The sequence below is a fragment of the Mobula birostris genome, chromosome 11, assembly GCF_030028105.1.
Source record: "Mobula birostris isolate sMobBir1 chromosome 11, sMobBir1.hap1, whole genome shotgun sequence".
NCBI lineage: Eukaryota > Metazoa > Chordata > Chondrichthyes > Myliobatiformes > Myliobatidae > Mobula > Mobula birostris.
In genome coordinates this window covers 79,700,425-79,718,350 of record NC_092380.1, presented here as the reverse complement: position 1 = coordinate 79,718,350, position 17,926 = coordinate 79,700,425, and the positions used below count along the sequence as shown (strand labels likewise).

Sequence of the window (17,926 nt, the reverse complement as noted above, 5' to 3'; positions counted from 1 at the left end):
GTAGAATTCCATAAATAAAGAAAACTCTTATAAATGAGTAAAATATTTTACCGTAAACTTATACATCCAATAGGTTTTTGTTTACAACTGTAGAAATGGCTGCGATGTCAGAGATCAGATACTGTACCGTGAACCGTGTCTGTCACCTGGAAACCAGAATGCTCAAGGCACGATCGCAAAGGCACGATCGCATGGGCAAGCCTGCAGCAGAGAACATATGCAAGTACAGCCAAGGTGGTATAGAACCCCCATAACATACTCAACTGCACACAACAGACATCCCTGGAAAGACTTACCAGAAAATGAAGTCTGAGATCTGGTTTCTTTCACAAAAATAATTGTAAAAGGATTATCATTTTACAAGATATGTTTAAAATTGTATTATTTACTAGCAATCTAATTTTGTTCAGCCAAATTTTACTTGTGTTTATTTAAATTCGAGGAATAGCCCATCACATTAGATATGGCTACCTCAGCCTGAAAGGAAGCCAGAGAGATTGCCCAAGGCAAATTAAATACAAGCTATATAATTTTTTTAAAAAATATGACTTACATTTGAGATATCATTGAGATTATTGGGAAAACATACTGTTACAAAATAGTTTCCATTTTGTATAAAGGATTGCAACCTGTGTTATACTGTTCCGAACTTTGATATTGTCAGGGATTATCAAAGTTGATTTTTTTTATAAAATACTTTGGGTTTAAATTGAAAATGAGGAAGCGTGCACACTCTAACACTATTCTGCATGATGGAACACAGTGGTCAATGGTATAACAAATGAAAGAACAGCAAAAAGAATGATCCAACTCTTTCCATCACACATCAGCCTCTTAAATCACTAAAGAATAGGAATTTACATGCTAACCTTTCCATAATTTTGGGGTAGAAATTACTCATCACTAATGATATTTTACCCAAGGTACTCAACTTCCTTACTATTCAGTTCCACTAGCATCAAAGATGCTAAATAACAATCACTGCATATAGCTGGCAATCTTGCCTATTCCATGTGAAAATGCAAGACAAATTTGACAAATTTCTACACTATTTATCCTCAGTGACAATCTAATGTTGGCTTTATTGGACAAAATCTTCCACAACCCCCATCATGATCACCGTATCTGGTGTTGGGATACACCACTATTGATCAAATCTTGGCAGTAATCAGCAACAATATAAAATTTCCCCTTTCTAAATAAAGTGCTGATGCTAATAAATAACCCCTCCTTGAAATCATCTAATACCTACACAGATTTGACACTGATTCTGCGATCTAATGCTATGTATTGATCACTATTCATTAGTGAAACTATAAAACAAAGCAAAGGCTATCCTCAGCATTATTCTGCTGTACAAAATAATTACTGGGTTCATAGAGATTTACCAACTGAGAGCGGAGATCTCTGGAAGCAAAGGCAATTCAGGACCTCACTCACCCTTCAGAACTGTGGACCAAGTCTCATCACACCACTTCCCCTGTCAGTAATTCTCTGCAAGTGCTCGATAAAAACACAAAACTTTTTCATCTTCAACAAAAACTTTAGTAGTCCTACTGCTATCCTATTCCAGATTATAGCAAGATATAAACAATCAGGACAACGTGCTCTAAAACCCAACATGTAAATGCAAGTTTCCCATCACTAAGGTTTCCTAATTGCAAATGTTACAAATACTTACATAGCTTCTCAATATCAGTTTTCAGGTTCCCTAGTTTAAAACTTGGCAACAATTAGTCCAAAGCCACAGGAACAAACAACTTGCATTGAATTCACGAGAACAGTGTATAATGGATGCTGGGAATACACTACCACTAACTTCAATAAATCAAGGATGCTAATTAATGAAGTTATCATAAACTTTTCTAATTCTCTTAGCAGTCCATGTCTACATTTTATTTCAAGGCAGACAAGAGTAAAGAGGTAGCATATGGAGAACAGATCTTCACGCAAAATGACAAATTATTTTAATATTCATCATACACTACACTCAAAACAATAACAGGGATACTTCCAACATAAGTTGTTGATCTGTAATTGCTTCAAGCCAGCAATAATAAATTAAGCATGCAGATAAACATTGAGAAGCTACATTATTATAAGTAACATTTCTGAGTGTAAAATAACCAAATAAAATGTACTTATTATTTATCTACTGGATGCTTAACAATACCAAGCACATTGCACATTAAAACTGATGATCAACTTTCATTCTCAAAATCGTGCTCTTCAATTGCAACCTGTTCTATGGGGCATCAAAGTGCCCCAATACTTACCACTGTTTCATAAAAATACTGTATATATGATTGCATTATTACAACCTCATGTTACAATGTTCTTTCAATTTACTTTTAAAATTATTACCACAGGTAATGATTTTGCAATCATTATATGAGTATTTAGAATAAAGTACACAGCAAATCAGATTTAAGATCAAATTTAGTTATTTGAAAATGTGTATAATGCCAAAATTTTATAAATATATAAATTCTGTATAAAGTATAAAACATTCTATTTATAATTTACAGCCTATTTGATAAAAAATTTGATATCTCATTAAGCAATAAACATAGCATATTCCACTGTAAAATCCATGGATACATGCAATGTCAGGTGTTGTAAGCCAAATAGTCCATGAAGGTTCCAGGTTAAAACCTGCTCTCTGCTGGTTCTGCCAATCTAACCTCGTGGCTTTATAGCAATGGCCCAGATTAAATTTTAAGGGAAGTGGGTAGGATATGGTGGGAATGGATCAATTTGGATGATAGAAAAAGTGGAAAATTAACCTGCTTATTGAGAAACATTGTGAAAAATGTTGGCAACAGCAAGGATTAGAATTAGGCGCCATCAAACAAATGCACCCATCATCCAATTGGGTGTCATCCAGCTGCACTATTTATCATTTGAGCAATGAAATTCCAGCCGTGCATTAAATTTGCAACTTCGGAAGTGGGCAAGGAAACTAGAGAAAGTTGCATATTCTACATGAACTTCTGAAAACCTAAGCTCAGCCAGACCACAAGTTCAAAAAAGAAAATGACCATTTGATAACTGGTTGTTAATTATAAACCAAAATTGAATTTGATTACAAACTTAGTATTAAGTTTGAATCTCATTTTGTCTTCAATTTATTACTCAAGGACAAAAAGGTGAGTTTTAGATTTTGCACTTTAATTGCATTTAAAACAAATTCAGCACTTTGGAAGGACAATCAACAAAAGTGAAATATTTAGCCTGAACCTTCCAACTTTGAATTTAAAGTTATTATATAAAGTAACATTATCTTCTGAACATGTTCAACATTTCCTGTTTCCATGAAATTATTTTCCATGTAATTTTTTCCCCCCGTGTGGGGCACTTTTACATCAGAAGGCCAGTTTTTCTTATCATCTTTCTGTACCAATGTAATTAGCAGAAGGGCAGCCAAGCACTTCATTCCCATGCCTCATTCACACTATGTAGGAAATATGGTTGAACTGGATTACAAGGGAAGTGTTTTAGCATAGAAACTTAAATTGCATCTTCTATTGAATGGTCATCCTATCTACACGTTGCTAAGCCCAGCAACTAAGATATTCACTGAAAGGAAATATGAGAACACACCTCTTAGTAATCAAAATATCATACAGCAAACCTCTAGTAAATTGAAAAATGATAAATATCCTGTTATACAATTAGAACTGCAAGCATACATGCCACGTCATGTCAGCTTTGGCACAAAAAGTTCTGATACCATCCAGATTTTCTGTAGAGAAACAAAACAGAAAAACTTGTAGAATACTCACTACACGATTCCAGAGAAAATGCAATGATAAGTATTGACATGGAATAGAATATGGAGTTGTAATTACAAACTTTGGGTGCATTGACTAGCTATTTTATTCTCAATGTTACATTACAAAATGTAAATGGATATTATATAAAAAAAACAGTAAAGCTAAATGAAAGTTTTGAGATATTTAACTTTATAAAACTGATGTGCAAAGTACTCAACAATTGAAATGTTTACACAATTAATTCTCTCCAATGAAACAACAACATTCAATAACCAAGTATTAATGTCAATTTTGAGTTTAATTTGCGCAAAATTTAAAATTTAATTGTCAGTACTTTTTTTTTAAAAAACAAGGCACTTCCATAAATATCATGCAGTCTAGGATTAAAAAAAAAATCTCTGAAACCTCAGCAGGTCGAGCAGAATCTGTGGAAAAGGTTCAGGTTGAAGACGAGTTTGTGAGTGATGTTTCCCGGGTTTCAGACCCAAAACGTTTTGACTCCTTTTTCCACAGATGCAGCCAGGCCAGCCGAGACCTGCCAGCATTTCCTGTTATTTTATATTTCAAACACCTACAGATTTTCTGATTTTTATTAAGGCACTACTTCTATTCAACTAGCCATTCAGCTCGGCTACAGCGCAAATATTCTGCTAACTGGTCAGAGCATTGTCTCTGGGTCATTGTGTGTCAGAATGTGAAATAGCTTTATGTAGACTAATAGCTTTTCACAAATATTGCTGCACTACATATGGACTAATTGAACATATACTTTGAATACAGGAGACCAAAATATAAAGAATTTTCTGTTTCTTCACCCATCATTCAAAGGACGTCAATAAACATTTGGACTGAGCATGTAATCATTTAAATTACTGATCATCCTGGACCACGAAACCATAATGAACTTGTTACAATAATTTGCATCAATCTGGAATAAAATTAACATTGTGCAATGTGTCAGGCATAATAGAGTTAAATTTCTTAATGACATGTATCCACAATAATTTCTTCTTTAGTGTTAAACTAATTTTACCTGATTATTCCTTCTATCTCTTCTATCATTTGAAGGGATGTCTCAAGTACATGGGTATTTTTGTTGGGAAGGTCCATTCCAAATGATGGTCAACTGTTCATAAGAACTAAACTGCAACTATCTTTTAAATTCATTTTAGTTTCTAACAAGAAAGAATCATTATGTTTTTAGTTTTTGACTGGTGTGAATGTGCTGACCAAATTGAAGTTTCCAATGAACGAGTTCAAAGGACACAGCTGGAAATGTTTTTGAAAGGGAACATAGTAATTTCTAAAAGATATAGAAATAATATGTTAACAGGCATACATTTATGGTACTTTGAACTGAAATGAAGAAAAATTTGAAGCCAAATCATACTTTGAAGTGTATCAGAAATTATAAAAGTTCATTAGGAGTAAGTTTTATATTGCTACAGCACAACAAACAGAGCTATAGATTTGTTTTTAATTCTCAGGTACTGATCAAGATTGCAGACAAGAAGAATAAAGTAGAATTATTCAGCTTGTAAATCCCTGGCATGTCCTCCAGGCTAAACGTCAATAACTTCCTCACCAGCCATTATTTTTAAACTGAATTGGTAAAATTAAAAAAGATACAAATATCTTATAACTTGGATGTCTTGTTTCAATCTTTTTGATGTCAATTCATATCTTGCAAATTAAATAAAGCACCAATAGAATAAAGAAAATGTTTTATCAGATTAGTTTTTTCCCTACCATGGAAAATAGAGTATCAGCAAGATAGCTGATAGCTGTATAAAAACTTTTAAAATGAATAGTTTTTTTCAACTTTGCAGAAATTATACATAAGCAGAACACTAACCTAACGACACAGATATACTGTATATCAACAGTTCTGCATCATGATGGACTTCAATTTTTAAATAAAGATTGCAGGTTGATTAAGAAGCCTGTTTAAATGAAAACGCCAATGTTTGAAACTGCTATTTTCTTGGGGTATTTGGGCACATTGTTGGCACAACTATGAATCACTGTTGTCTAAACTGAACAGTGCACAAATGCAATCAAAGGCAAAATGTGATAAAGTCATAACCTTCAATTCAAACTAATACTAAGTTGAAGCTCAACTCAAGAAAACCATCCTTTGTATCAAGTTGCTTTGAACTTCCACACGATCATACAAATAACCCCTGTTCCTTTCTGGGCACCCATCTCAGGAATGTAGCAATGACCTTCAAACTTGATACTGGTTTAAAATACATCAATAGCTTGCAGATTGGGCAGAAATGCAATAGATTAGAGACTACTACGGCACATCAAGACAGCAAATTGAGCATAGTAGTCATTGTAACACCTCAGGACACTGTTTTTTCTGATGAGGCAACAGAACAAAGGGGCACACCCTTAAATTAGAACTGGTTTGTTCTGGGATCAATTTGAGACACAGGCTCCCAGACAAAGGTTAATGGAAATCTCTCCCACATGGGGCCGTTGCGAGGACGCCAGTTAAAAATCTCAACATAATGCATTATGGTTGGGCAAGGACAAAGGAATATGGAATTCTGGCATGTGGCCAGAGTTGATATACTGTCAGTCATTAAATGACTGCACCATCAGACAAGTTTGATCCACTGAATGATCTACCTCCAAATCTGTACTTGGTCAAATATTTTCTTTTGCACATTGCAGCATAAAACAAATGAAAATGTAAACCCAGCATCTCTTTTTAAAAGAATGCTAGATTTATGTGAAAATAATATTTTGGAAATGGTCATATTTAAAGTAATTTTACAGCAAGTCTATTACAATTCCACCTATGCACGGGTATACGGAAAGATTCCATTTCTTCATAAACACATCTCACGTGAATAGATTTGCTTCTGTCATTGAAGATGTGTACTATTACAGCCTCAAGGGCCAAGCAGTACTGTAGGTTTTGCTACAGATTAGCATACATGAAGTGTGGGCATCACTGAATCGTGGCTGACAGATTATAGCTGGGAACTTAACATCTAAGGATATACATTGTATTCAAAGGACAGGCAGGTAGACAGAGGAGGTGGGATGCCTACGTTGATTTAAAATAATGAAATCATTAGAAAAAGGTAACATAGGATCAGAAAGCACAGAATCGTTGTAGATAAAGCTAAGAAACTGCAAAGGTAAAAAGACCCCGATGGGAGTTATATACAGACCTCTGAACAGTAGCAAAGATGTGGTTCACAATTACAACAGAAAATAGAAAATGCATGTCAAAAGGTCAATGTTACAATGGTCATGGGGGATTTCAATATGCAGGTAGATTGGGAAAATCAGATTGGTGCTGGATCCCCAGAAGAGGAATCTGTAAAGTGCCTATGAGATGGCTTTTTAGAGCAGCTCATGGTTGCACCCACTAGGGGAATCAGCTATTCCGGCTTGGGTGCTATGCAATTAACTAAAGCTGATGACAGAGCTTAAGGTAGAGGAATGCTTAGGAGAAAATGATCATAATATAGTAAGACTTCACCCTGCAATTTGAGATGGAGAAGCCAAAGTCAGATGTATCAGTATTACAGTGGAGTAAAGAGAATTACAGAGACAGATGAGAGGAGCTGGCCAAAACCGATTGGAAGGGTTGACAGCAGAGGAGCAATAGATGGAGTTTCTGGGAGCAATTCCGAAATAATAGGGATATGTACATCCCAAAGAAGATGATTCTTAAGGTAGGATGATGCCACTGTGGTTGACAGAGTCAAGCCAACATAGAAGTCAAAGAGAGAGCATATAATAGAGCAAAAAATAGTGGGAAATCAGAGGATTGGAAAGCTTTGAAAAACCAGAAGGCAACCAACAAAGTCAAAGGAGGAAAGAATGGAATACGGAGGTAAGCTCGCCAATAATATTAAAGAAAATACCAAAAGTTTATTCAGATATACAAAGTCTAATAGAGAAGCGAGAATAGGTTTCAGACCACTGGAAAATAATGCTGGAGAGGTAGTAATGGAGGACAAGGAAATGGCAAAGAACCGAATAAGCATTTTGCATCAGTCTTCTCTGTGGAAGACACCAGCAGTATACCAGAAGTTCAAAAGTGTCAGGGGCAGAAATGAGTGAAGTTGCCATTTCTAGGGAGAAGGTGTTTGGGAAACTGAAAACTCTGAAAGGCAGATAACTCATCTGCACCAGATGGTCTACACCCTAGTGTTCTGTAGGAGGTGGCCAAAGGGATTGTGGAGGCATTAATAATCATCTTTAAAGAATCAATATATTCTGGCATTGTTCTGGGGGATTAGAAAATTGTGAATGTCATTCCAGTCTTCAAGTGAGAGAGGCAGAAGAAAAGAAATTATAGGCCAGTTAGTCTGACCTTTGTGGTTGGGAAGATGTTGAAGTCAATTGTTAAGTATATGGCATTGGGGTACTTGCAGTCACATGATAAAACAGACTGAAGTCAGCATGGATTCCTCAAGGGAAAATCTTGCCTGACAAATCTGTCAGAATTCTTTAAAGAAATAACAAGTAGGACAGAGAAAAGAGAATCGATGGATATTGTGTACTTGGATTTTCAGAAGGCCTTTGACTTAGTACCACACATGACGCTGCTTAACAAGAGCCCATGGTATTACAGGAAAGACACTAGCATAAATAGACCATTGGTTGATTGGCAAGAGGCAAAGAATAGCTGCCAGTGACTAGTGGTGTTCTACAGTGGTCTGCGTAGGGACCACTTCTTTTTACATTATATGTCAATGATCCGGATGATGGAATTGATGGCTATGTGGCCAAGTTTGCAAACAATATTAAAATAGATGGAGGAAGAGGTAGTGCTGAGGAAACAGGCTACAAAAGGACTTAGATAGATTAGGAGAATGAGCAAAGAAGTAGCAGCCATGAAGTGTACGGCCATGCACTTTGGTAGAAGAAATAAAAGGGTAAATTTTCTAAATGGAGGAAAAAAAACTCAAAAATCTGAGGTGCAAAGTGACTTGGGAGCCCTTACCCAGGATTCCCTAAAGGGTAATTTGCAGGTTGAGTTAGTAGTGAGGAAGACAAATGCAATGTTTGCATTCATTTCGAGGGGAATGGAACATAAAAGCAAAGGTGTAATGTTGAGGCTTTATAAGGCGCTGGTGAGGCTTCACTTGGAGTATTGAGAGTAGTTTTGGGTCCCTTATCTAAAGAGGGATATGCTGACATTGGAGAGGTTCAAAGGAGGTTCACAAAAATGACTCCAGGATTGAAAAGTTTATCATACAGTGAGCATTTGAAGGCTTTGAGCCTGTATTCACTGGAATTCAGAAGAATGGGGGGGGGGGTGAAATCACATTGAACGCTGGAAGACCTGGACAGAGTGGATGTGGAGAGGATGTTTCCTATAGTGGGGGAGTCTAGGACCAGAGGACACAGCCTCAGAACAGAGGAGCATCCATTTAGAACAGAGACAAGGAGGAATTTCTTTAGCTGGAGAGTGGTGAATCTATGCAATTTATTGTCACAGACAACTGTGGAGGCCAAGTCTTTATGTATATTTAAAGCAGAGTTTGATATTTTCTTGACTGGTCAGGGCACGAAGGGATATGGCGAGAAGGCCAGAGATTGGGGCAGAAGGGGAAATGGCAGAGCAGACTCGATGGACCAAACAGCCTAATTCTGCTCCTATGTCTTATGACCTTATGATCAAATAATGCAACTGGTCTACTACTATCACTTCAACTGGCAATATATAGGTATCACTAGCAATTCTATGTATTCTTTGGATTACAAGGCTTGAATGCATGGCAGATATGAATCATTTCAACATACTGTACATCTAAAATTGCACCTGTTGGCATTAGCTTCCAATTGCAAAGCAAACACTGGAAGTCAACAGCAACTGCACTTCTTGTAATGATTAACCACTGCAGCAATACACACAGGCCATCATAAGATGAATGAATCATCTTTACTGATTACACTTTTATAAGTATCCTGTGACAGTGCACAGCCATCAAAACATTTACATATTATGAAATTCTACAAATGTGACTGGGAAATTGTAAAATCCTACCTTTTGACTATTTGTAATAGGTGTATCTTCTAAACTCAAACATTTACATATGGGTCTTTGTTCTAAGGAACAAATTGTTCTGTCATATCAACCTGAAGTTTGAAAAGCCAATCAGTAACATGCCTAACAGTTTCCAGTGGTCAAAATGAAACACAATGAAATGATTTTACTTTGTATGCATTTCCATAATTAATGTTTCAGCAGCCTGTTGGATCATTTCACTTGTACATTTTCTGAAAATAAGCAAAGTTCTTATTAGCTACAATATCTTTCAATTCCTCTCAAGTAATAAACGTTTCATTAAAACCTTTACATCAGTTAAGGTTACCTTGTACTCTATTTTCGCCTTCTGTAATTGTTGGATAGTAAAGTATCGAATATCACACAAAATTATTAAACTACATTGTCTTACTATGTATTTCATGGCCAACTGGATTAAACAAATCTGTAAATTATGATATGAATTTTTCTCATGAGACTGCCAGCAGCCATGGTTCATTTCTACTGGTATTGTAAACTAGTAGAAATATTAGTTCTATTATTACTAGCTAGTACACTTGTTTTCAACTAGCTTTATAAAAAATGTTTTTTGCTTTTGTTCTTCTGCACATCAAAGGATTAGTTTGCACAATTTTAACATGGTAACACTTGTATTGATCATATAGGACGGTTTGAACTCTATGAAAAGTTTAAGTTATCAAAATGAAAAATGATTCAATCATTTAGCTGACTAAAATTGAACATTAGCTTCTGGTTGAAGCACAAGATCTTAGCTCTCAAATAGAATTGAATATCCCACCATGAGAAACCCAATCTCACCTGAAGAATTGCTCCATATAATCGAAGGAGAACACAGCGAGGTTCATCATTTACACAGCTTTTAGTATCGGGTAACGAGCACAGGAAAAGCAGATTACTAAGGCCACCCCTGAAAAACAATCAGCAATAGGAATAATGCTAAATATGATTCATACATTCGTTCATATTGAAGTAGTTATATATTTTCATCAAATTGGTTCCAAAAAAATCTTGGAAAAAAACATTAATTACTGCAAACCAAGAATGGAGCATTTACTCTAGGAAACGGTCCAACTGTCTTCTGATAGAATTTCAGGATAGCCCTAGCAAAGGTTGATATATCTTATGTGTACATATTCTGTACAAGCTTCTTCCAGACAAAAGCAGCTCCTACTCATAAAAGCCATGTACCCAGTCTGAATTAATTACCTTTGTGAGTTTCACAGTACACGTGTACAGGTGTCCCCCGCTTTTCAAACGTTTGTTTTACGAAATCTCACTGTTACAAAAGACCTATATTAGTTCCCTGTTTTTGCTAACAGAAAGTGTTTTCACTGTTACGAAAAAGATCAGCGCGCGATATAAGGCAGTGCGCGCCCTGAGCAGCCACTCTGCCCCGGATTTGGAAGTGCATTCTAGCCGGCATTGCTTAAACACGTGCCTGTGAGCAGCCGTTAGCAAGATGAGTTCTAAGCCTAAAAGAGCTCGTTAGGGTGTTACACTTAGCATAAAACTAGACATAATTAAGCGTTTCAATCATGGTGAACGAAGTAAGGACAAAGTGAGTTTGGCTTGTGGGAGTTGACGAAGGTGATGTTGAAGAGGTTTTGGCATCCCATGACCAAGAACTGATAGATAAAGGGTAACAAGCGAAACCGAATGAGTAATGATAAAGTACGACTTTAATTTTGAAAGGGTACGTAGCTTTTGGGGATATTTGCAGGATGGTTTGAGTGCTTACAAAGAACTGTATGATAGAAAAATGCGCGAGGCTCAGCAGTCAAGCAAGCCTTCCACATCAGCCAGAGCAGACGACGAACCTCGACCTTCGGCATCTAGGCGGGCAGTCATAGGAGAAGATGAGCTGCCTGCCCTAATGGAAATAGACGACGACAAGATGACACCCCAATGTCCCACCACCCCAACCACCAGGCCACGGACAGATACCGATTCGCGGAGAATGCAGCAGTAGCACATCTTTAAGAAAAAAGCCAAAATAAACATGCTAATTAATTAGGTGCCGCCCAACACATAAATGTCGGCCCAGATCAGAGGCGATGGAAAAGGCATGGGAGATCAAAGATAGCTTAGCTTTGTGTATGGGAAATGTCTCATGAATTTGATTGAGGTTTTGTTTGAAGAGGTGACCAAGATTGAGGGCAAGTTGAATGCAGAATAAATAGACTTTAGCAAGAATTTTGGTGTAAGGTTGTTCTGAAAACTGGATCACAAGGGATCATGAGATAACCCATTGGTTACAAAATCAGCTTAGAGGAAGGAGACAGAGGGTGGCAGTGGAGGGTTATTTCTGACACTGAAGGCCTGTGGTGTGCAAAGGAATTGTTGTTGGGTCTACATGTTTGTCACTTTTAATGATTCGGATGAAAATGCAGGTGATATTGTTTGTGGTGGGCAGTGAAGGTTGTTGTCCATGGCTACAACAATGTGGAGATCTAAGTGGTGGGTGGGCTAAGGAATGGAAGGTAGAATTTAACTCAGACAACTATGCAGTGGTGTCTCAAACCAGGCAGGACGCATATAGAGAATGACAGGGTCCTGAGCAACACTGTAGAACAGGGACCTAAAGAAAAGTACATCGTTCCCTTAAATGGCAACACAAGCAGACAACATGACGATGGCGTACAGCATTCGTAAGGCCAGTGATGTTGTGGGGATGGAACTGGACTCTCTGACGGTGGTGTCTGAAAAGAGGATGCTAAGTTGCATGCCATCTTGGACAATGTCTCCCATCCACTACATAATGTACTGGGTGGGCACAGGAGTACGTTCAGCCAGAGACTCATTCCTCTGAGATGCAGCACAGAGCGTCATAGGAAGTCATTCCTGCCTGTGGCCATCAAACTTTACAACTTCTCCCTTGGAGGGTCAGACACCCTGAGCCGATAGGCTAATCGTGGACTTATTTCAGAATTTACATATTACTATTTAACTATTTATGGTTCTATTACTATTTATTATTTATGGTGCAACTGTAACGAAAACCAATTTCCCCCAGGATTAATAAAGTATGACTACGACTACTATGACTACATGTTTGCCTTCATTGGAGAGGGGTGTGTGTCTAGGAGCTCAATACATTATGTTACAAAGGTGAGACTGTACCTGGAACACAGCGTGCAGTTCTGATCTCCATACTATAGGAAGAATGTAATCAAGCTAGAGGGTGCAGAAAAGATTACTATTTTGCCAGGAGTGGAGGGTTCTGTTACAAGGAGAAACCAGCTTGGCTGAGACTGTTTTCCACAGAGTGAAGAAAGGGAGTATAAAACTAGAGGGCATGGGTTAGAGGTTAAATGGAAAAAAGATTAAAGGGGATCTAAAAAGCAAGTTTTCCCACATGGAGTGAGCTGCTGGAACAAATAGTAGAGACAGATAGAATTACAATATTTAAAAGATGTTTGCAAAAAGTACATAGCTTGGAACTAGATGGAAATGGGCCAAATGCAGGCAAAGGGAACTAGCTTAGAAAGACACTAGGATTGGTATGAATGAATTGGGCCAGAGTGCAGTTCTGTCCTGTATAAGTAGAGAAAACGCATTTGCCAATAAGCAAAACCACGCCCATTGCAAAATCCAATCTATTGTATTCCAATTGCTACAATACATTCTGCATACCATGGATATTTTAACCCTTAATTATACTTTTAATTTTCCAGAGCAAATGTCCAGTAATCAAAGTTAATGATTGTTGTGTTAAAGGTCAATAACAGAGGCTTAGGCTCAAATTATGAAAAATTTTTATTAATTTGGATTCTACTCCTTTGATTGTCCAAGATAAAGAAATTATTAAAGATGTTTAAAGGTGGCTGTAAATTTTCACATGAAAGCTTATTTAAATTAATATACCGCCACAGGCTTTCAACATCACAAAAGACAACTTTTTTGGGGTGGGGTATCAAGTGACACGTAGCAAAAAGACGGGTAAGCAAAGTAATGCCTTTAGATCAGTTGTGATCTCATTGGGAGACAGGTTAGTTCTGTACAGCTGGACAGCCTACCACCTTTCCCAGCACATCTAACAGTCAGAAATGCTTCTATGGCAAATAGCAAGGTTCTGTATATTACATTTAATCAATTTATTCCCCATATACTTGATAACTCAATATGTTTCAAAATCAAGTAGCTCCAATACAATGTGGAATTTCTTGTTCCATATTAGAATGAAATTCAGTAGTGTAATGAGAAGCTTCAGGTAAAAACTGCTTCAATATAAGGGTTCAAATACATAAACTCGAAAACTACCATCCTTAAAAATACCCATTTCCAACCTTTCCCTCCGCCAAATTAAATAATTTAATCCAGTTGACATACCAACGCCCCAAATTCGCTAATACCCCCCTCTCCGCATTATCTCCTAAACCATACAATCGCAAGCCAAAAAAAGCCTGATCGAACAGCCATATTATCACCCAAAATCTTTGCCTTTTAATATTGTCCCCCTATATTTTTTCATTGTTTTAAAGCCAAAAGCATACGTACAAGGACTACAGCCGTAAATAATTGATCTGCATTGTATTTCGTGTGTAAACTCCATCTAATCCGAGCTTCTTTACTCCTGCAGAGGCGTAGCTTCCATTTTTAATCAACTCCACTGAATCCTTTGCCGCTCATTTAACACCCTCCATCCACGAACTCAGCCGTTTTAGACAGTCCACCGCATTTTAAAAAACACAAAATCCCCAAAAACATTTTATAAACGTTAGTTTAGAAAATACACGCATACAAACCTTAGGATAGTTATTTGGAATTCTTCCTCTGTTAACGTTTTCCAGGCACCTCGAAGAAATTCTTTGCACCATAGATAAGCTTTATGCTTGGTCTGCTGGTCGGGTACGTCCTGCTTTCCCGCTTTGTAGTCAGTGGTTTCTTCGTGCTGAGCACGGAGGCCATTCTGTGCAATCAGGAGCCCCATCCCTGTGTCCACTGCGCTAGAGAATTTGGTTTTCATTTACACCGATACGGTAGGGCAAAATGAAATTACAATTACAACAGGAAGGGGGAATCTAATGGAAACAAATTCCCCTCGCCTTTACTCCAGCAACGTCAAGAAACTCAAGGCCGGAAGACAAAACGAGATAAAATTACTTCAGTAACCCACACTTAACGGAGGGGGCTATCACGCTTGAAAACAGAACAAAAAAATGTTTTTAAGTAGTTTAAAATATTTTCTATTTTAACCGGAAACGTCAGCAGAGGAAGACACCGGCAGCTCTAGGAAGAATGAGCGACTCTATTCACTATTAACTGAGAAATGAGCTCGACAATATCCGTCCTCCCCGACCACACAGCTCCGAATGCGCAATTCAAGAAGATGCGAAAACATAAAACTCCGGCGCGATGCGTTTTGGAGCAACAGTAATAAAGAACGTGATTGGAAACTCCGTCGGTCCCTCCCCTGCACCAGCCAATCGATGGAGACGTGCTCGCTGGAACAGATTGGGGTGCAGTGCATTCAGGCATCGCTTTTGTTATGCGGGCTGATTTTTAGTGTTCGATTCTTCTGTTAAAAACGTTTTATTAAAAGAGCATTTTCATGACGCACCTGCTTCAGTGTCCTTTCCCTCCCAAAGAGCTAAAAAAAAACTCGTATTTTATCCTGAGGGGATTTCCAGATTTTAAAACGCTACAATTCGAAACCAGAAATTTAAAAAAAAACGTGGTTACGCATTCTCGAAGAGAAAAGGCGGAATAGAAAATCTATTGGTACTGTACAGTAACAGGCCCCTTGGCCCACATTGTTGTGCCAAACTAATTAAATTAGTAATCAAATGGCTAACTAATCTCTCCTGCATACACAATATCCATATCCTTTCATTTTCCCCACATTCGTATGTCTATCTAAATATCTGTTAAAAGTCCCTAATATTTCTGTCTCTGCCACCACCCCATGCAGCGCATTCCAGACCACGTGTAAATAAATTGCTCCTCATATCTTTGAAATTACTGTCGCTCAACCTAAATGCATGCCCTCTAGTATTAGATATTACAACTCCTGGAAGAATATTTTGTCTGACAAGTGTAACTATGCCTCTTATAATCTTATAAACCTCTATCAGATGTCCTCTGAGTCTCCAGAGAAAATAATCCAAGTTTGTCCAAACTTGCCCTCTAATATAGGTGATACCCTGGTAAACCCCTTCTGTACCCTCTCCATTTACTCAATATCCTTCCTATAATGGGGTAACCAGAACTGCATGCAATACTCCAAATGCAGCCTTATTATAATTTTATAAAGCTGCAAACATAACTTTCTGACTTCTGAGCTAAGTGCCTCAACTAGTAAAAGCAAGCAAGCCGTAAGCCTTCTTAATCACCTGTGTAGCCACTTTCAGGGACCTATGAACTTGGACCCCAAGATCCCTCCGCTCATCAACACTGTTCAATATTTTCCCCTTAACAGTGTACTGTTGCTTCGCATTTGACCTACCAAAGTGATAGACATCACATTTGGCCGGGTTAAACTCCACCTCTCCGCCCAAATCTGAAACTAATTTATATCTCGTATTATTTGCCAGTCATCTACACTATCCAACCACCACCATCGTGTGCAATCTGACTAACCCACCCATTTACATTTTCATCCATTTATACACATCACAAACAGCAAAGGTCATAGTTCAGACCCCTGCAGAACACCACTAATCACAGACCTTCAGCTAGAATTTGACCACTACAGTCTGTCTTCAGTAGGCAAGCTAGGTCTGAATCCAAATGGCCAATTCACCATGGAATCCCTTTTTAAATCTTTTTATTGAATTAGTACACAAAAGGTAAACCATGTAGACACTAATATACCGTTGCAATATAAATTTACAAGAGATATTAATACACAAAAAAAAGTTAGTACAAACAGTGCAGTTTAGATATAAAATGACAAGGTAATATAATAGTATACTAATTTTCCATACATATCAATAAAGAGAAGAAAAAACCCCAAAAAAAAAACCCAAAAAAACCCACGGTGCAACTAATCTAAGAAGCAAAGCAAAGCAATGGGCTAACAAGGTATCAAGTAGACTTAAACAACTTAAAACAATCACGTCCTCAAACCTGACCTCCATTAAAAACAGTTAAAAAGCAAGAAGGGAATGTAAATATGGGCAAAGAGAAACAAAAATTACATTAAATGAAAATGTTTTGGATTACCTAAAATTTCCAGTAATCTTTCCCCTTCAGCCCGTAGAATGATTGCATTTCTTACTTTAATGGCGAAAAGATGTATTTTACGACATTGGAAGGAGATTAATGCCCCAACTACGTTCTTTTGGTTTTCTCAGATGATACTATGTTTAAATTTGGAGAAAATCAGAAGTAATCTTTATGATACTTCTGTTAAATTTGAACAGACCTGGAGATTTTTTATTCACCATGGAATCCCATGCACCTTAATCTTCTGGTTGCGCCTCCCTTGTTAAACACTAAAATCCATGTATACAACATCCACAGAACTGCCTTCATCAATCACCCCCATCACTGTTGTGTATTTAATATTACAGTTGTATTTGAGTAATATTGTAAATATGTTTGATTAAGCATTCTGGTTCATTTAAATAATTCCTTATGGATTATATGTAAAAAATAAGTGAATTGCATATATCATGACACTACCACAAGATACGCACACCTTGCTTAAAGTAAAACTGAGTCAGACTCAAATTTTGGACTCTCATCCTTTTCTTCAAAGTAATTTTATGTTTTGGAGTCACGAAATATAACAGTCACCTCGCCAAAAAATTCAATCAAGTTTATAAGAAACAACTTGGCCTGCACAAAGCTATGATGGCACTCCATAATTAGGCCATGGTTTTCCAAATGTTCATAAATCCTATCCCTCAGTTTTTTCTCCAGTAACTTCCAACCACTGACACGAGACTCACTGGACTATAGTTTCCAGAATTATCCGGCTGGAAAATGATGGTGCAGAGGTAGTAATGAGGGACAAGGAATTGGTGAATGAACTGAATAAGTATTTTACGCCAATCTTCACTGTGGAAGGCACTAACAGTATGCCAGAGGTTGGAGAGTGTCAGGGGACAGAACTGTATGATGTGCCTATTTCTATTGAGTAGGTTCTGAAAAGTCTGAAGGT

At 37.4% G+C, this 17,926-nt stretch overlaps 1 protein-coding gene across 2 annotated transcripts in view; it reads right to left on the bottom strand.

Annotated features, from left to right (window-relative positions):
- Positions 1-15,145, bottom strand: part of chka (choline kinase alpha) — a 54,979-nt gene extending 39,834 nt beyond the window's left edge. For both annotated transcript variants that reach the window (XM_072272637.1, XM_072272639.1), the window contains exons 1-2: positions 14,565-15,145; positions 10,618-10,726 (exon numbers count right to left, since the gene is read on the bottom strand). In XM_072272637.1, the coding sequence (XP_072128738.1) occupies positions 10,618-10,726; positions 14,565-14,785 (330 nt within the window). In that variant the 5' untranslated portion in view covers positions 14,786-15,145. The remainder of the gene's footprint in view (positions 1-10,617; positions 10,727-14,564) is intronic.
- Positions 15,146-17,926: the final 2,781 nt, after the last annotated feature.